This window comes from Corvus brachyrhynchos, unplaced genomic scaffold (genome assembly GCF_000691975.1).
Source record: "Corvus brachyrhynchos isolate BGI_N302 unplaced genomic scaffold, ASM69197v1 scaffold370, whole genome shotgun sequence".
NCBI classification, from domain to species: Eukaryota; Metazoa; Chordata; class Aves; order Passeriformes; family Corvidae; genus Corvus; species Corvus brachyrhynchos.
In genome coordinates this window covers 3,734,235-3,754,331 of record NW_008235977.1, presented here as the reverse complement: position 1 = coordinate 3,754,331, position 20,097 = coordinate 3,734,235, and the positions used below count along the sequence as shown (strand labels likewise).

General features: G+C 39.1%; 1 protein-coding gene across 6 annotated transcripts in view; it reads left to right on the top strand.

Annotated features, from left to right (window-relative positions):
- The window catches only part of MYO1B (myosin IB), a 98,771-nt gene that overhangs the window by 65,988 nt on the left and 12,686 nt on the right, over positions 1–20,097 (top strand). Inside the window, exons 14-26 of one of the 6 annotated variants that reach the window (XM_017728714.1) lie at positions 1,494–1,499; positions 2,597–2,701; positions 4,200–4,262; positions 5,055–5,255; positions 7,506–7,732; positions 7,908–8,108; positions 9,133–9,226; positions 9,670–9,819; positions 11,924–11,992; positions 13,649–13,735; positions 14,037–14,123; positions 16,800–16,886; positions 20,016–20,090. In XM_017728714.1, the coding sequence (XP_017584203.1) occupies positions 1,494–1,499; positions 2,597–2,701; positions 4,200–4,262; positions 5,055–5,255; positions 7,506–7,732; positions 7,908–8,108; positions 9,133–9,226; positions 9,670–9,819; positions 11,924–11,992; positions 13,649–13,735; positions 14,037–14,123; positions 16,800–16,886; positions 20,016–20,090 (1,452 nt within the window). The remainder of the gene's footprint in view (positions 1–1,493; positions 1,500–2,596; positions 2,702–4,199; positions 4,263–5,054; positions 5,256–7,505; positions 7,733–7,907; positions 8,109–9,132; positions 9,227–9,669; positions 9,820–11,923; positions 11,993–13,648; positions 13,736–14,036; positions 14,124–16,799; positions 16,887–20,015; positions 20,091–20,097) is intronic. The other 5 variants (XM_017728722.1, XM_008630060.2, XM_017728728.1 and 2 more) reach the window with 5 other exon arrangements.

Genomic DNA, 20,097 nt, shown 5'->3' with positions numbered 1-20,097 from the left:
TATGAATATTTGATAGCTTTTCCTCAAATTTTATGTCTGACTGCACTGCTTCTGTGTTGGTCAAACCCCTTTCTGTCACTTAACACAAGTGGTAGCATAAGGAGCAAGTAGTCTCTGATGGCTGGGTCCCTCCAGCCCATCTGCTGAGTGGGTTTAGTGATATTCTATCACTGATATGGGTTATTCTCTACTGCCTTCTAGAAAAAAAGGTCAAAAGTCCTTTAGATCCCTTCTAGTTCTGTTGTATTCATTTCTATAAGACCTTCATTAAAATATTGGGGGGGGACAATTCATTTGTGAACATGTGTATATGCTTTGTGGAGCCCTCCCATAATTAAAAATTATAGATATTCATTAAGGGAGAATAAATGCACAACTGTTGTTGCCTTAGTGAGAATTGCTTAGAGATAAACACCCATTGTTTTTTTCATACAGGATTTTTTAAAACCTGTAAAAGGAAACAGCTCTTTCTGAAGTATATTTAATTTGCCAAATGTCTTCTGGTCTTGCTCAGAGTTTAGTGTTTTGAGAATGTCAGTAATTTCAAACATTTTCCCTAATTTTCTTTTCTGTAATTAGCTGTTTTAGCCTTTTGCTCTGTATCATTCATAAAGAACAATATTGCTGCTGCTCTTCAATAACTTTTTCTGGAATAGCAATTTTCAGTGGCTTGGCAATGTCAAATAGAATTTCATAGCTCAAAGTGAGCGATTTGTGGAGAACTCTGTGGATTTTGGTTTGCCTTTTTTTTTGGCAAGCCATAAATATCATAGATACACAGCAAATCAGGAAAACATCTAGCAATTACTTTAATGTGTTGTTAATGACCTTTCAGTTAGATGGTTTAGCTGGATTTTCTGTTCAGTTTCCATCCTCTTTTGATGACTGAGCCTGTATAATTTGTGAGTGAAAAGTCCTGCAGCCCTTTTAATCAGAATAACCTGGTCTTTTGGAGAAGCAGTCTCTCTGAGTTGGGTGGCATGTGCCTGGCAGGAGGATGCAGAGTGCGTTTTGCCCTTTCTCTGGGTGATGTGACAGTTGGGGTCCTTTTACTTCCAGCTCAATGTATCTGAAGTGATGGCCTTATCTGAATGTGTCAAGTAAAGTTACACTCATTCTTCCTGCAGTATTCTCTATTCCCTTCCCCATTCTCCTCTCCTGTTGCTGGGATTTGTATGCCCAAGGTTATAAATGTGGCTTTTAAAGGCAAAAGTGCCTGGTGATTTAGAGACAGGGCAATGCAAGAATGCTGTTCTGTGTTAGGCTCTGATGTGTCTCAACCTCTTGGTTTATTTGATAATATTTGGACAGTAGCTAAAGATAGACTCAGCTATGAAGATGTAATACATAACATTTATATAGTATTTTGCATTTTCAGTGATACAAAGATTGATCTACTTGGTATGCTAAATAAATGCTAATAGATATGTTGTGTATTGTTATGGAAGTAGTATAAGTACTGACTGCAGTTTATGTAATTTCTTTTTCAACAGAATGCAGTAAGTATGACTTGTTTGCAGTGCTGATTTTGCTGCATGCCAAATTTTAACTCTCTCATCTTGAGCTATGCAAGTTTTGCAATCTCTGAGTGATAATTGCAGTTGGTGAGAGGGGCAGCGTTTGTGGCTGAGGAATTTTGGTGATCAGCTATGATTTTGCTTCATTTAAAACTAAAATGATAAAAGTAATCTGTGCTACCTCAATATTTTCTAATCTGCGTGTGTGTTCTTAATCTCATTTAGCAACCAGATCCTTGATTAAAACATTCAAATGATTGCACTTGCCTTCAGTGATAAAAATTCTATCAGCATTATTTAAGCTTCACAGGTATTGTATAGCAGATGATTTGGTAGTTTAAAAAGGCACAATGTCATGTCACAGCCTGTGATGGGGCAGTCACCAAGCCTCCTTCCTGTGCCTACCCCTCCTGCTGGGGTCTGCTCCACTCCCCGGTCCCTTCTGCAAAGGGTCACACATCTGCTTGCTCCCTAACCCAGTTTTAGATGAGTTAGCCTGTTAGAGGAATTTTAGTCAATGAAGCTCTTTTGTTTCCCATCATTTCAAGGGGCAGTTTGTTGGCAGGGAGGAGGTGGGTTGACCTCTGGAACCAATAATCTCTTAACCCAGGCTCAGATGCAACTGGAATAGCAGCTTGAGCCCTGTTCTGTAGGGGAATAGGAATATTGCTGAGTGGAAAAGAGCTGATGCTACTATCATGATTTTATTTATCGGACCCCACACGAGACTACATTTTACATATGGGGACAGATTGGTGCAGGCAAAACTTTGGTCATTTATTCCCTGACACCACAGGTGTCCTCATGACTTGTTGAAAGGGATCAGTATGGAGGCATCGTGAACAAAACCCACAGAGGTTTTTGTCCCTCCCAATGGACAAAGCCTCAGGAAAGGATTTGGTCAAAAATTTCTAAACTAATCGTGATCTCAATCAAGTATTCCTCCAACCATCACATCATAAAACTGGAAGGAGTAGTTAATACAGCAGCTTGTTGACCTGCAGCTGCTGCAGTAACTTACTCCAGCTGGGTTCCAGGCTGTTTACACAAAGCAAACTCAAACGTATTTCATCTGACAGGACAACAGCTTTGAGCAATTCATTATCAACTACTGTAATGAGAAGTTGCAGCAGATCTTCATTGAACTTACCCTCAAAGAAGAGCAGGAGGAATACATCCGAGAGGTAATACTTGAGTGCATCTTTCCTTATCCTCTTCCCGTTGTCCCTGCAGAGATACATAGGCATGCAGGCTGGAACCATTTTTCAGGCAACAGAGGCACTTTTTGAGCACAGGACTGACATGGAGCGTGTTTATGTGGGGCTGTGTGGTAGTTACATGAAGCAAAAAATGTTGGTTTGGCATTTGTTTCACATTATGAATTCTCCAGGTAAAAACCAGACCCAACTCTGATTCATTCATTGCCAACAATGACTGGCAGTTCTGAGCAAGGGCTAATTGATTTATTAGAACACTAATACCACTTTCTGGTATTAGTGCCATTGCCCTGCAGCCTGCATTTTGGATTACGCAGCAATGTCTGGGATGCACCCCAAGAACAGCCACAGCCAGTCCTTTATCAAAGGGAATTGGGTGGCTAAAATAATAGCATGCAACACTAAAGAAACAACAAATAGAGTTTTGGTTCTAGTGTTCTTTCAGGTAAGTATTGAAGGGAGCCGTGTGAGCTTTACGGATAAATTTAAGATGTCCTGTAGAGCCCAGCCTCTGGTGTTTGATGTTATTCTGTGAGTGAACATCAAGCTAAAATTTTAATAGGTTTTAGCAGTGCTCCACATGATACACAGAGCTCAGACAAAATACCAGCTCCCAGCTGTAAAAACTGGCACACGCTGTTTGTACTCCAACTGGATGATACCATTTTGCTGTATAAACATTTTTTTTAATTACATAAAGTTCCTGCCTTATGATCCTGAGGATAACATGAAATTTCAGCATGTCTTTTTAATTTTGCATTCAGTGGTAAACCATCATTGCTGCAATTTGGTTCTTGAATGATATTTCAAATGCTCTGAGAAAAGTAAACTGTAAGAAGTACCACAGAGTGCAGATTAAGAATGAAATGAATATGTTCCTTCTTTCAGTCCTTTCCTCTACCAGCGTTACCTCGTGATGCATTGGCATCTCATCCTGGAAATTTTATCATTGATGTTTGAAAAAAAAAATTGGGATATTAAGAACATCTGAACAGAAGTCATACTCTGGATTTTTCGAATGGTCTTATCTAAATTTAGCCCTTTTTCTTCCTCCCATGAAAAAAAACAAACAAACCAAAAAAACCATCCCAGCAACAAAGAACTTAGAAATTTTGATCTCAGGAGCTTGCAGTGACATGGGCTGATTTCCTTCTGGCCAGTGGGAGCATAGGCAGCACGGGAGGAGCCTGGCCTGGTGCCAGGGAGTGCATGGGAAGCTGACATGGGTGGGGGAAAGGAATGGAGAGTGAGTTTGGCAGCAGCTCAAGGACACTCATTTTGCGCAGATAATGATAGTAGTAGATAGTTGCATTTTTTTTTTTCTTAATAAATAAATTGTTGGTAAGCATGCAGAATTAAATTTCAAAGTAGTACCATGGTTAATTGGAATATAATGGGAATTGCCTAGAGGAAAAGCTCCCTCCATTTTTTTCCTGTTCATACATTTACTTATATTTTCTTACAGGGGATTGAATGGACTCATATCGAATATTTCAACAATGCTATCATTTGTGACCTAATAGAAAATGTAAGTTGTATTCAGGAATCTCTCTGGATAATTTTTTAATGTGGATTTTTTAAAATAATTTTTTTTTAAATCCATTTTTTTAGTGGATTTAATTTAGCTGTAAAATCTATATGTATCCTCATGCACTAAATTTTGTGAAACATGCCATTCATTGTATTATTCATCTTACTTTGAATGGTAGAAGTTTATTTTACTAAAAAGGTTTTTTTTATAAGTGATGTTACTTTTGTAGAAATATTCAGCAGTATCTACATGAAAAAAGTCCTCAGATCAAATAGCTCTTAAATGTTTACATTTAGGGCTGTTCTCAATAGCAGATATCACATGCTGCATTGTAATTAACATTTCTTTTCATATGGGAACTAGAAAACTCAATTACACATTCATTACTGAGTGTTAGAGGTACTCAAAGTACTTTTATATAATGAGAAGACTTCCAAAGCAAGAAAGATAAAATTCCTTAACAATCAGAAAGGATAACTTTTTAACCATTAACATAAAATACATGATGGTTTTACTGTAAACTGGCAACTTTCAGTTGAGTTGGAGTTGCTACAGTCTGAGGAAATGACATGAAACTTCAATGTGAATTTCAGGATTCAGATCTCATAAAAAGTCTTTCAAAAATGCAAGTGCTAAAAATCGGTTGGAAATGGTTGTGGGGTAAAAAGAGCCAAACCTTGAGATGGCTTGAAGAATGTTTTTCTGGATAGCAGAAGTCAAACAGGAGAATGATCTCCTTTTTGTGCTGTGATGGAAACAAGTACTAAAGCTCTTGTTTTGAAACTTCAGAACCAAACTGGAATCCTGGCCATGCTGGACGAAGAATGTCTGAGACCAGGAACTGTTACCGATGACACCTTTTTAGAAAAGCTGAACCAGGTCTGTGCCACTCACCAGCATTTTGAGAGCAGGATGAGCAAGTGCTCCCGGTTCCTCAATGACACCTCCCTGCCTCACAGCTGCTTCAGGATTCAGCACTATGCTGGCAAGGTACCTGGTGAAGGGAGCATGTGCGGGCTGGTGTAGCTGACTAAAAAATCCAGGCCTGTCTTAATCTTTTTTTGTCTTAAGCCTAAAATCTGTGATTTGGGCTGGAAGGCTTTAAGAGATCTTGAAATGGTTTTGGTTGGAAGGGACCTTAAATATCACCTAGTTCCAAGCCCCTGCCGTGGGCAGGACACCTTTCACTAGACCAGGTTGCTCAGAGCCTCATCCAGCCTGACCTTTAACACTTCCAGGGATGGGACAGCCACAGCTTCTCTGGGCAGCCTGTGCCAGGGCCTCACCACCCTCATAGTGAAGAATTCCTTCCTAATAACTAATCTAAACCTGCCCTCTGCCAGTCTGAAGCCCCTACCCCTTGTCCTGTTACTACGTGCCCTTGTACAAAGTCCTGCTGCTCCGGTTGAAATCAAAACACTTCTCCTTTCATCAAAGGAGAAAGATGCCCACTGCTGCAGTGCTGCTGTTAGGTCTCTGGAAAGAAATCATTGCTCAAGGTGACAAAAATTCACACACATTTGTAGGCAACATATTTTGGAAAACATGCTCTTTGTCACTGAACTAGCTGTAGTCCTTAGTCACATTGTTGAGAAAATGCAGTTTTAGTATGTTTGAAGGAACTGAGTTTGATACTCTGTTTAAACAGAGTATAGAGAAAGCTACACAGAGGGCTTGCAAATGTATTTGCATTTTGCAATATAAGAAGTATGAATAAATACAAGTGTGACAGCTTTCAGTGTGTAATCCATTATGACTTTTTATTAATGAAAATCAAAATAATTAAATTTGTAGACTGAAGATTTAAAAGAAAATTAAAAGTAAATGTACGGCTGAAATTATACCTCTTGTCTGAATCTGCTGAAGTGATAATTTCACACAGTAAAGAATATTTGGAGAGTGTTTAATTTCCCTAGGACTGCTTAATGCTTTTTGAAATTTTCTTCATCTTATAATTTTGAATAGCTCAATAATTTTCGTGTTCAGAATAGTCCTGGAAATATCAGACTTTCAGCCTTTCAGGCAGCCATTCATTAACTTAACATTATTTGCCAATAAGAGTTTGTAACTGCCTATAATCTATCAGGGGTTAATACCTAGGTACTTCTTTGGTTGTCAAAAATGTAAGTGAATTGAAAATACTCTAGTACTTGGAGAAGGACTGTGCACAGATTGTGTCTTAGCAGGCTGTGAGGGTCTTTGATTGTTACAGGCATTCAGTAGAGTGAATTCCTCCTATTTTGGGAGGAATGTTGTTTTTCCATCCTCTGCTAAGAACATTTTGATCTTGTCAGTGGTCAACAAAAGTTTGACCCCCCCTTTTAAGAAATATAAGTCATTTCATGTGAGCAGTTGTTTGGTTTTTTCAGTAGTGGCATTTACTGCACCTGTCAGAACCAGAAACATGTTCTCCAAAATAAAGTGCTGCCTGAGTTCCCGGTAACTTGCTGTTGTGTAAAATATGTGTCAGTACTATTTTCATTCAGTATTCTGTGTACATAGTACATACCTATGCAGAACTGAGAAATCATGGATCTGAAGAAGAATCTGTATTACCAGCCAGATGACTTGTCACAATCAGAGAAGTTTCCTACCCTCAAAAATTAAAAAAGCCAGTAGCAATCTGAGATCTGCATGAGGTTCCTCTGGCTGCCTTCTGGGTGCCCAGCTGCAGGTCAGAGCTTTGTACTTGTGCTTGTTGTTGTTGGACTGCTTTCCTGGTAAAAGTCCTTTAAAATAACAGTCCACTGGGGGCTGCACAGCTTGCTGCTTGCACTGCGATAGCAAGAGGTGGTATGCCATATCTTGTTTTAGTTAGGCAAATAATGTAAGCATAAGTACTTTGAAGGAAAAGGGTATTTTTGTTGTTTTGATCCAAAAGAGAGGGAGAAAACTTCATCAGACCAAGAAAAAAAGGATTTTTATGGAGTCTTGGCAGGTGGTGGTGGTGTGTCAGAGTTATCATGGAAAAAGGATTTCTTCCACTTCAAAAACCAGAACTGATCGACACAGGGAACTGTATGGCAGATGAGAAAATGCATCTTTCTCAGGTAGCATGTTCACAGACATTTTATCCAACAAAAAGTCATCCAAATGTTAGATTTAAAATGAAAGCTGAAATATCTTTTGTTTCTTTTGGACAGTGTGTAAGAAGGAGAAATCAATTTCTTGGGCCAGTTTTGAAGTGGTCTATGTTGTAGTTCAAAACCTGTGCTGATGAGACTCTTCTCTGTTGTTTAGGTTATGTACCAGGTGGAAGGATTTGTTGACAAAAATAATGATCTTCTGTACCGTGACCTCTCCCAGGCCATGTGGAAGGCCAACCACTCCCTTATCAAAGCATTGTTCCCAGAAGGAAACCCTGCTAAGATCAATCTAAAGAGACCACCAACGGCAGGTTCACAGTTCAAGGCTTCAGTTGCTACCCTGATGAAAAATCTCCAGAATAAAAATCCAAACTATATCAGGTAAATTCCCCAGTGCCAAAGATTTGGTGAATTTGTTTGGTGAGGTTATATAAAAAAACCCCACCTCGATATCCAAGGATAAACTATTGAAATCTATGGTTTCTATCTATCACCATAAGAGTTGTATACATGTACAGTGTTGCAAAGAGATGTCCCTTTTGGTTTTCCTTTCCAGGTGCATCAAGCCCAATGAAAAAAAGGCTGCAGACATTTTCAACGAGGCCCTGGTGTGCCACCAGATCCGGTACCTCGGGCTCCTGGAGAACGTGCGGGTCAGGAGGGCGGGTTACGCCTTCCGGCAGGCCTACGAGCCCTGCCTGGAGAGGTACAAAATGCTCTGCAGGCAGACATGGCCCCACTGGAGAGGGCCAGCCAGGTAGGCAGACAGCAGTATTCCTACCTGTCCTGAGTGAAATTCCTGTCTTCCACGTGTCCTGATTTTAAAATTTTTTTGCATACGTTGCGAAAGGAGCATATTGCAGCCCTTACTGGTTTGGGTCTGACAGAAAGGGCGTAAGAGAGATACTGCAGTGGATTCAAAACTGCAGGGAGGTCTGGAATGATCAGGAGGGCACTTATCTTTAATAACCAACTTTCAAAGTGTAAGAACACTCATTTCGTTGAAGACAGCCATGCAGTCTTCCCCTGCACTTTCAGGAGTAACTTTACATAATGATTGGGGAACGATTATGAGATAATATCTCTTGCAAATCAATTGTATTAAATATATACTTTTAAATTGCATAGTATTCACGTGTATTTTTTGCAAATAATGTCTGGGATGGGCAAATAAGCTTCTATTATTTCTTTTTACATGTGGCCACCAAAAGCATGATTTAAATAGCTTTCATAATAGATTAACATCTTTTAGCTACAATTTAAATCTTTAGGTTATCAAGATAATGGTGGAAGTGCAGTATTGATAAAAACAGCATTGTAGTAATCATCACAAAGATCTGCACAGTTCCTCTCTCCTTTTTCTGTTGGTGTTCCTAAAATGCATTTGGTAAGAGTGGAACACTGACGTTTGTCAAACTCGTTAGTCTTTGTTTCACATTTTGACATTAGTGTGAGAGCCCTTCCTTTTTCCTTTTTTTTTTTGTTTTTAGGTAAAATAATTATAGATGTAAGAGGAAAAAATAGGCCATTGCTGATGCTGTAAAATGAAATTTGCTCTTTTTTTCCTCAAATTATTCTGAATCTTTATGGTGATTATTCTTGCCTTTAGCTGAATAACCACTGAGTAAATGAGTTAGGTTTTCAATCTTCTTATGTCAAGCACTATTTAAAAGTTTAAAATATGCTTTCATATGCTTTCCATAAATTAAGCTGTGAATATGTGAACTAAGAAGTTTTAAAGCTGAGGTTCATGTTTGTTAAGCTCATTTATTCCTTCTTAGGGCTGGAGTAGAGGTGCTGTTTAATGAATTGAGAATCCCTGAAGAGGAATTTTCATTTGGCAGATCAAAGATATTCATCCGCAACCCAAGAACAGTAAGTGAAAAATGCCTTCTGCAAAACCAAGCCCTCTCTCTTGAGGACAGCCTGCTGTGAGGTGCATCATTCACTACCTGGTTCCTACAGATTTTTCTACATGCAGTGCTTTGATATATTGATGTGAATGTAGCATTAAAAAAGCACTTTTTAATGTTAGACCCATTAAAATCAATGTGAATCAAGATTCTACAATAGCTGTCAGCCTTTATTTAATATAATTTTAGAGCGTTGACTTGTGACAGTGTATCTGCCACAAATCATCTTGGTATATCTGCCTATAGCTCTGGAGATGAATAAAACAACATGTGTCTGAGGGGGGACTTCAGTAAAGAAGTGATTTCTCTTACAAGAGCTGTGCTTATGGGTTTTTTCCCTTGTCTCTTCTCTCCTGCTGTTTTTCTTCCAATGTCAAACAAAACCCTAAAAACCCCCACACCCAGCTCTTCAAACTAGAAGACCTGAGGAAGCAGCGTTTGGAGGACTTGGCTACTCTGATTGAAAAGATTTACAGAGGCTGGAAGTGCCGTACCCGCTTCTTGTTAATGAAAAGATGCCAGATTGTGATTGCTTCCTGGTACAGGAGATATGCAGTAAGATACCATCCTTACTACATGGGGGGTTCTCTTCATTGTTTAATACATATAACCTTCATAGGATATTCTTCCTCAATATGTACTGAGAGCTGTTGAAAGAATTCAATTTTATGCTAATATTTAAGTACCAATAGCGGGAATAAAGAAAATTTAGTTTCTATAGACCACTATTAGGTGCTTACATTGTGCTTGTTCTTAAATAATTGAAAAGCTCTCCAGAGTCCTTTTGCTCTGGGAAAACAGGATTCTGTGGCTCAGCTGGGAAGAGTCTTTTTCATTAAGCTTAAATGCTGTGCTTCCCAGCACTTCCGGTGCTTTCAAAACATGTGGTTAATGTGTAAAAAATGTTCAGTAATATACATGTGCAGTTCTGTGGAATTCAGTCATTCCTAAGCCTTTTTGTGTTTTTGCCTTATTTGGAACATTTGCCTTTGACTCAAGAATGCTGCCTGGGAGGAGGCAGCATATAATTTTAATTATAACTCCTAAGACTTGTAATTCAGTGTCATTATTGATTCAGTCAGTCCTAAAGCAGTTTCAGATCTATCTGTGGACTGGGTGTTCAGTGCCACGAACTGAACAGCATGGTTCTGTGATTCTTTGGCAGTTAGGAAATGATACTGACTTACGAGATAAAAAAGATTTATTTGTTTCTAAAACTGTTCTTGAACTTCTCAGCTGTGTTTTGTTACTGCTAGAGAATAGCACAAGCGTATCGGAAACCTTGATAAAATATGGAAAGAAAGTCTTCTTAAACTGCAAGTTGCAGAGTTGACAAATCCCTGTTTTTCAGTTGACAAGCACTTCTGTTTGTCCTCTTGAAAGCCATCAGTGTTTGGTTCACTTCTCTTGGATAATTAGAGGGAAGTATAGATGATTTGGAAAAAGTATGCCTGAAGCATGCTTTTTTACTGTAAAAACTCTTCTCTCTGAACTTGTGTGATTGAAAGCCCTGTTCCTACAAACAGCATCATTACAGAATTGCGTTGTACCCATATGGCTTCATTATGATTTCATGCAACCTTAATGAATTTAAAATGGACTTAATGCAGCTCAATTGGCACAACTTTAAATATAAGGAAATGAAAACAAATACACGGCCAAGAACTGCTGATTTCTTAACTGTGAACCTTTACTGGGTCACTGGTGAAACATGGCAGCAGTTGTTTTATTGGTGGTGATAGAGAGGTTTCCTCAGCCTCTTCATGCGGATGGAAGGCACCGTTCTCCTCACCCAACATGACTGGTAGGCACAGTGCTTTGGAAGGTTTCATGGGAAGTCCCTGGAATGAATAAAGCTTTTTTGAGCAACTCCTTGTGCTGGAGGCTTGACTCAACGATACGCAGACATTTGTCTGTCTGTTGCCTTGCAAGACACAGATGGCAGCCGTGGCATGAGGGTGGCCCAGAGGGGACCCTCTCCAGCTTGCTCACAGAGATGTTCACTGTCACTGAGTGGGCTGAGTGTCAAGTCTAAAAGCCCTGTTGCAAAGTCTGTCAATTTAGTATTATACTAAATGTTAGGCTACTGGAGAACTGAGTTTTAGAACTGAAAATGCTCAGCTGTCCAGGAAATTTATAGTTCAACTTAGCATGCTTAAATAATACTGCAGCATCTCATTCTGGAATCCATGGTTTTGGTTTTTTTCCTCTTCCTGAGTTATCATCAGCACTTGGTATAATAAAAGGAAATTTTATTTTATGGGTAACAGGAACAGCTTGTCTTATGAAAAGGTGGTAAAAAGCTTAGCCAACAAACCTGAGCATTTGGGACAGTTTGTGTGCTACTCTGGTGGTGGGGAAGACAAATAAAGCTCTTACTGTTAGCATTTAATCTGCATTTGTGCTGCTGACCATGAACTTAGTGTTTCTGTAAACAGGGTGACATTGTCCATGCAGCATTGTTGATGTGCTTTGTTTCCCCTCGAGTTGAACACAGAATGTACGCTCTGATGTGCTCAGTCAAAAATTGTTCACTTTTTACATTTAGTGCTTGTCTCCTCAAGCATATGGTCAAATGTTAGTAATGAAAGGTTTATTATGCAGTGCTTAACAGATGTAATATTCTGTTCTAAGCATCACATACTTATTTCCAATACAGCAACAAAAAAGATACCAGAAGATAAAGAGTTCGGCTATTACAGTGCAGTCGTACATCAGAGGGTGGAAGGTGAGTTTCCTGCTACTGCGGCTGTCTGTACGGTGAGGCGAGGAGCAGGTCAGAAAACACATCCCAAATGCACTGAGCCTCTTGCCCTTCATGCCTTCCCTCCACGGAGCTGTGGCTGTGCCACAGCCGTTGTTAAACACTCGTGTTTGCTGTGAGAAGGGGTGAGTTCAGGGTATCTGTGTGTGTTGCCCGGACTATAAATCCCTGCAAACCCTGCAAGTGGAATGCTGGGACCACACTAAACTACTGGGTTATCCTTGAGGCATCTTCTGCCAGGGAATTTGGAGGTAGGAGGCCTCTTAACATGGACTGGAGTGTAAATGAGTGAGGGTGGTCATTAGAGCACACCTAATCAGGCAGGCCAACTGCTGCAGAGCAGGATGTTCTGGGGCTCTGCCAGTGGGCTTAGGAAAACTGTAGTGCTGGACTGATTTGAAAGCAACAAGTTGTGGTTGGCGATTATTTTATGCTTAACAGGATTCTCAAAGGATGAATCAAATTGAAAGCAGGATTAAAATAAAGAGTTTGTGTTGCCTGGGCAATTTGTTACTTGGGTTAAGTCTCCAGTTCTCCTCTGTCTGCTAAGTGGAGGAGTGAAAGTGTACTTGGGTTGAGAAAGTAGTTTATTGCTGTTGGCTTGTACTCGGCCTCAATTTGCCACAACTCCGCTTCTTCTCTGAGAGGTTTGTACTTTGTGAAGGGATAATCATGCATCCTAGTAGATATTTAAGGAGTGATGCTTTATTAAGAGGTAAAAATGAGGTTGACAGCTCACATGAGAGCAGCCATGATGCTTAAAGCAACTACTGCTGTCCATCTTCAGAAAAAATAACCCTGGGCTCCTCTCTTTCCTTATTAACCTTTCTTCACCCTACTAAAGGTGGATTTCCCCTCTACTTAGGGAAGAGAGAACTGCCTTTAGTTCTGGAGTCAGTTCCCTTTCTGTCAGACAGGGAGGGAAGGGGCTGCAGTTAGGAGCTATTGGTGTAAATAGCCCTCTCCTGCCCAGGCGGCTTTAAAATTTGCCAACAATAAGGTAACATAATTTGACTTTGCTGTTTCTCTGGATTTTTACTTTGTCTTTATTATTTTGTTTAAATGGGTTAAAAAATCCTTTCAGCCTAACTACTGATGTGCTGTCTTTTCCCATGAGTGTTATTTGAAGAAAACTGGGTTAAAAGCATCATCTCGAGTTATGCTTTTCTGTTTGCCATTGGAGAACAAGCTGTTTTGCAGTAGCATTACCGTGCATGAAAGCCTGATACGACAGCAGCCTTTAGTGTGACCTAAAGCCAGCAATTTATTTGTGATTTATTCTTTATTGCACTCTAAATGGATTAGACATTTACTGTATGGAGAAAAAATACTGTTGCCATTGTGCACACAGACATATAGATATCTCAGGTAATGCAGCAAATCTGGGAGAAAACTGAACATTGAACAAAGATCACCTGACCTGCCAGTCCCAAACTCTTGCAGCACAGAATCCTCCCTGGAACAGCAAATGTTAGGCTGGGCAGCACTTGTGAATGTCTTTGCTTTGCTTGGGAATTTGGAGGCAGTGTGTTTTGGTTTTGCCTAGATTTACAAGTTGCAGTGCCCTATTTCAAAAACCATAAAAAGTTAGTAAAAAATAATGTTTTAAATTGTTTACAGGCTCGGAAACTTCTTCGGGAACTCAAGCATCTGAAGCGTTGTAATGAGGCTGCCACAGTAATTGCTGCTTATTGGCATGGTACCCAGGTAAGGAATGGCAACAAATTGTGCACTTGTGTGTCCCTACGTAGAATGAAGAAGGTCCCTCAGGATAGTTATCTGGGAATAGTGTCAGTGGCTTACACTGCTTTTACTGCCTAAACTGGTTTTTTGGTTTCTCTTTGCTGCTAACCTGTCATAGCTGGTGCAATCTGGGAAGCAGGGACACGCTTTAATATTTGCCTTTTGTAGTGACTGGTTACTTCCTTTCTTTCTTGCACCAATGGGAACTTGCAATAACCTTTTCTTTCCTAAGCTTTTCTATATCCCGTTTTCAAATGCATCACAGGCACGAAGGGAACTGAGACGACTGAAAGACGAGGCTAGAAATAAACATGCTATTGCTGTTATTTGGGCTTTCTGGCTTGGATATAAGGTACTTCATGCACATATCACGTGCCCCCCTCCATTACCCAACAATACCAACATTTAATCACTAGTTCATAGTAAGAATTAATGACTAATACAATTCACTCTTAAATAATAGAGCATGATCATCGATTCCTTCCATTTCCATTCATGCCACACCTAATAAATCTGATAGCATTGTTTATGCCAGTTTTTTGTAGAGTAGGAAATTCTTTGCATGGCAACCAAGTACAGATTTGCACTAACAAGCCATTAGACTAGATTAAAAATGACTAGACTATAGTATTCTCAAATTAGGAAATGCATTTAACTACATGTAAATATGCAAAGTATGTTTTGTGGGGGGGAGACAAGGTCGGGGTTTTTTGTTGTGTTCCTCCCCACGCCCCCAACAAGTGCTTTCAGTGACACTGTGTTAGTGATCCAGCTGAGATTTTCACCACATATTATATAATCTGTATCCTGGACAGTCATCATCTACAAGTTCAAACCAACACTATTAAGTTTCATTAAATTCTACTTATGATTGGTTTAATTGATTCTCTGCCTGTGATTTGAACCAGTAAAAAAATTTCAATAAGTACAAGTAAAGCACAAATTTATGAGCTGATCTTTTAGCAGAAAATGATGTTAGTTTGCAATTCTAAACTTACAGCCCTAGAAAAATCCCAGGAATTCCAGCATCAGCTGTTTGTTTTCAGAAGCAAAGTCCCACTGAAAGATGCTTGCTAATCCCCAGCCTGTAGTTGTGGGTTATGTGAACATTTGAAATGCTGTTCACTAGAGGCCAAAAATATATTGGTTTCAATTAATAAATTCCTAATTTAGTTGAAAACCATAAATACATTAGATTTAAAACATTTTTCAGTTGTTATTTATGTTGGGGGTGTGTTGTTAGAACACCTTGCCAACTGAATGGAGAAATGTGCTCAAATTACATCTGGAGTATAATGCTGTGTTTGACCTTTGCTATTTTGATATAAATCTATTAGATTTCTAGCAAAATGGCAGCCCTGGGAATTCAAACAAACACGTACAGAATTTCCTTCATACTAGAGAGTTTTTGGAACTTTTCAGTTCTAGCTTGATATTTAGGTAATTTACAATATGTATATAATATATAATTTGACAGACACACTGTTTCCTCATTTGTTTAAGCACAATACATTGAGAATTTATTTTATTTTTAATCAGAGTTCCTTTCACCAAAAAATTGCTCAATACTTCATAAGAAATATTTGTTTTCCTAGTTTTAAGATATGCCTTAGAATTAAAAGATATATCCAGTGGATGCAATAGTGTTAACTATGTTAAAGCTCCTCATTTAAATATTTAGTAGATTTGGATAATTTTTAACATGGTTTAGTAGTTATTTTTATCAACTGGCTCACAGGAATTTAGTGAAAAATTGTCTCCTTATTCCTTAAATAGAAATAATTTAAATATAATAATATATATGTATATAAAGATAATAATCTAAATTGAATTAAGATTAGAAAAATAATTAGTCTCTGATAAGAGAGACAACTTTTTATTGGTGTGATCTTTTATCTTTTCTTGGGGGAAAAGTTAGAACAAAAGTTCTTAAAAGTTATCATCAGAAGTCTCTTGCTTTACCAAAAACCCCACAAACAAAAAAATAAAGTAAGAGTGAGCCTCAAGTACTCAGTTTCCTTCCTTTTCACAAGATAGACAAATACTTAGCTTTGCATAGTTCTTGCTTTTACAGTGCTGTGCAGTAGGAGCTTTTCTGCCTAGCAGATGAGTGGAAACATAATGTTTGAGTCTACATCCACTGCACATTAACCTTTCCATCTGCACCAGAAGAGCATGACTGGCACAGGCTGGAACTGCTGCTGCACAAGTCTGATAACTTACAACTTGACAAGGGCAGATACAGGGCTAGAGCTGCTCTGACTGAGCCTATAATACTGGAACTGTTCCTTGACTGTTGTCATCAGATAACTGAATAAAAATGTGCTGGTATCTCCTAAAATGCGACATTCTGTTAAGTTGCCCACACATGCCTCAAATTGCTTTCCTGAAATGGGGTGATTGATGAAAAGTAGGAAGGTGCCTACCTCTTTGTACATGAGGAATGCACTAGGTTTGATGGCTCTGCCCCTTAATTCCACACAGACATCATTTACCAGGCTGGAGAATTTTTTTTTTAAAATACATAAAGATCAAAATAAAAAATAACCTTCAGAATAAAAGCCCTCGTTACAGTGCTGGAAAGTCACCATGACACGTAGTTTCAGAGCTGATTCTGTCCTGCCCAGGCACTTGCCAGTGGAAGAAGTGACTAGATAGTGAGATTTTACTAAGTCTTGATTTTCATACACATCGTTTTGATCACGAAACTGCAGGGAAAGCTCTCCCATTAGGATCAAGTTATGAGATGTGTGCACAGAAGAGAGGAGGAGGAAAGGCTGACAGTGAATAACAGGGCTGACAAAATTCCCACCTGTACTTGCCCCTTCAGCAGCAGTGGAGGCTTTCTCGACCTTCTCTGTGGCTTCACACCAACTCACATGGGCATGTTGGGTGTCAAAGGTCAAGCGCTGCTGCTCCATCCCTTTCCCTCCTGGTTGTAAACCTGTTTGGTTTGGGAGAGGCGTTTCCTGGTCGTTGTGCTGTCTGCATCGGGCTGTCTCTTTTGTTCACTCTCTGAACCCTTTAGGCTCGGAGGGAGTTGAAACGCTTGAAGGAGGAGGCTAGGCGTAAGCATGCTGTGGCAGTCATTTGGGCTTACTGGCTTGGACTGAAGGTACTTTCTCCAACACTCCCATCTGTCAACATGAACTCAATGAAGCGTGGCACACTACTTACTAACACTTAATAAACAAGCAGTTGTGTGGGCTCACTAGAAGGAGTGGGTTTTTTTTACATTGTTTAACTTTGTCATGGACTTGGCTGAAAAAGTCGTAAGCTGAAAGTGCCTCACAGCAGCAACATTTAGGCATCGAGACTTTTTTTATCATATCCGGAATCGCAGCTTTCAAGAGACAGACAAAAGTCAGATTAAAGGGACTCTATTACAGTTGTTGACTTAAAAAAACTGACCTACCTTGGCAAAGGTCCTACCTGGAAAGATTACAAGGATGTATTTTCTGGTTGTGACTTCTGCTTGTTTGAACAGGAAGTAGGGTGGAAGCGTCTGACTCTCACTGCTGCTCACAGTAGACCCCTGATCCCAGTGTCGAGGAGGGCATGGTGTAAAGCCAATGGTCATGTCCTGTTGCATCCAGAAGCCTTTTTAGGGCCTGGCATTGCACACAGCTACCTGTGGCTTGTGACAGCTATGAATTCCTAGAGAAATTGAGATGTGGAAAAGTGTTTTGTTTTCCGTCCCTTGCTTTCAAGGACTGGTTGGCAAAAGAAAACACATCTGTAATCTGGAAAAAAGTAGTTCTGCTCTGTAAATAGACTTATGAAAATGGCATCTTCAGATGTTTCAGGTCTGTGCCCAAATGATCTACATAACATAGTTTCACAGATGCAGTCCCGAAGAACTGTGGAAATCTGAATCTGTTTGGTTTGGCTGGGGGTGACTTCTGCTAATAGGGCTGTTGTAGACTACAGAGGTATGAAAGGAACAATTCACTCAGTAATGCAGAGTAAAGTTCAGCTCTCATATTCTTGTACTTACCCTGACAGTGATGAAATGGGAAAAATAGTTAGAAAACATATATATAATACATGTTCATCTGTGTTTAAAAAAATCCATTTCAATACATACATGGAAACCAGAGCTGGAAAATACAAAGGAGCCATTTTAAGAAGTCATTCTGCAGATCAGAATCACACTTTGGGTACTACTGCCAAAGTAGGTCTGTTTTTATGATTTTAAAACAAGGATATGTCCCTCCTGAGAACTCAGAGGCTGTTTTATATCAAACAGTGGCATTTAAATGCAAACTGATAATTCCAAAACCTTTAGGGTGCGTTACAGCAGGAATACATCTCTGCAGTCTGTGGCATGGTTTTTGGTGAGTTTGTTAAATAGCATAAGCAACATTTCCAATTTCCATCTCACCTGAAATACACAGATTTTTCTGAATAAGACCATAGTCTGTCATTCCAATACATCACTGTTACCACAGGTAGTTTGAAGGCAAAGTGTTTTCACCTGTGACATGCAAGGCTGAAGAATTGAAATTGATACAAACAGGCAAGATTAAACCATTAAGTTGTGAGGATTTTGTTACTTGTTGGTTTTATTTGATTATATGCCGAGTAGATTTTAATAGCATTTGTGCTACTTTCCAGATTTAGGCTTTTCTGGAGCAGCTTGCATTTCTCAGTGCTTGCTTTGCAGCTTCCCTGCAGCACCAATAGGATGTCTATTAGTCCCTTTCTTCCAAATTAATTTGCCCACCTTGCAGCTCGCAAAGAATAATATAAAGCAAGATCATTAGGGAGAGTCTATGAGAACATGGTGAGATTTGGGATGACTGTGGTTGGAGTGGCTTTGAGTGTGTTAATTACCATCCCTGAATAATTAATAAAGGATGCACTCTAATTATAGAGCACTAAGCCTTGCAGAAAATGAGTGAATAAGAACTCGAATATTTTTTTCTTATAAAGTGAGGAGGAAAAAATTATCCGCTGAATTTGCATAGAATGATGACAGCTGAATGCTGCCAGTTTTGTTGATGCATCTTAATGTGTGATTAAGCAAAACTTGTTTACTTGTGGGGTGTTTTTAGTCCCCAAATTATGACAGATTCTTGCTTTCCAAATGCTGGTTTATCTCAAAATGCACGAGTCACTATGAGGCAGAAGGGGGTGCCAGGGTAAATTTTTTTCTGTAAGTTGGTGGGGATTTTATTCTTTGGGTTTCCCTTTATATTCTGGTAACACAGAAGCCAGCAACACACAGTGAGTTAGCTAAAACCACTAAATTTTGCTCTGGGGTGAATTATGCAAAGCCACGATGTTTTCCCTGGGTTTTGCCCAAAACCCATAACAGGTGTGTTGCAGGCTGTGCCAGAGTTTGCAAAAAAAGTTGGGGGATGTTTCGGCTGACTTGAGGTGAGCCTGGGTGTCACATAAAACTGCAAACCAGTTGGGCCTTCTCTGGTTGCCTTTTCTGAATTTTGATTTATGCTGATTAACATTGATAGAAAAGGCAAAACAAGTACTCTGAAACTTGCACTTCTAAGGACATATTAAAAGTTAATGTCACCAGCAAAAATTGTTTCGATGATCACTTTTTTGATTTTTTTTTTAAATTGTATTGGTTTTTAAATAAATTTTGGGAGCAAATATCAAGTTTGCTGACATTAAGCAGTCTTTGTGTTGATTTTCTGCTCTTACCAAGCACCAAAATCTTATTTTTCTTTCGGAATGAAGACTGCTTGTGTGAAAAGAGTTTTTTCATGCAGAAGTGTGCTCTGAAAAAAAAGAATTCCCTTTTTATTATTGAAAACTCTGTGTATTAAGAATTTTAATGGAGAAAAATCTGAAAATTTCTCCAGTTAACTCTGTAATTAACATCAAATCAGTGTCACTTCAGACACAAGAAAATTGTGCCATCGCTGGTGATGCCTCACTTTTTCCAGTCCAGCTTCATGCAAAAGCTTATTGAAAATAGATTCATGCTGTGAATTTGACAATATTTGAATAATTTGGCTTTTTGGAGGGAAGTATTTCAAATTCCTTGTTAAGTTTGCAAATAATTGCACTCAGGTCAGCCGAGGTATCTTTCAGACATCTTGGTCCATGGTCTGTTTCACATATTTTAACTGTGACCAGGTGATGTTCCTATTTCAGGAACTCTTTGCATGTACATATGCTTGTTTTAATGTTTTCTACCATAGAGCTTTTTAAAAGAATACCTGTGCAAACAAATACTTTCTTTTTATTAATTTTGAGGGTTTGTTTAACTTTCCAGGTCCGTAGAGAATACAGGAAATTCTTCAGAGCCAATGCTGGAAGAAAAATTTATGAATTTACCCTTCAGAGAATTGTATGTA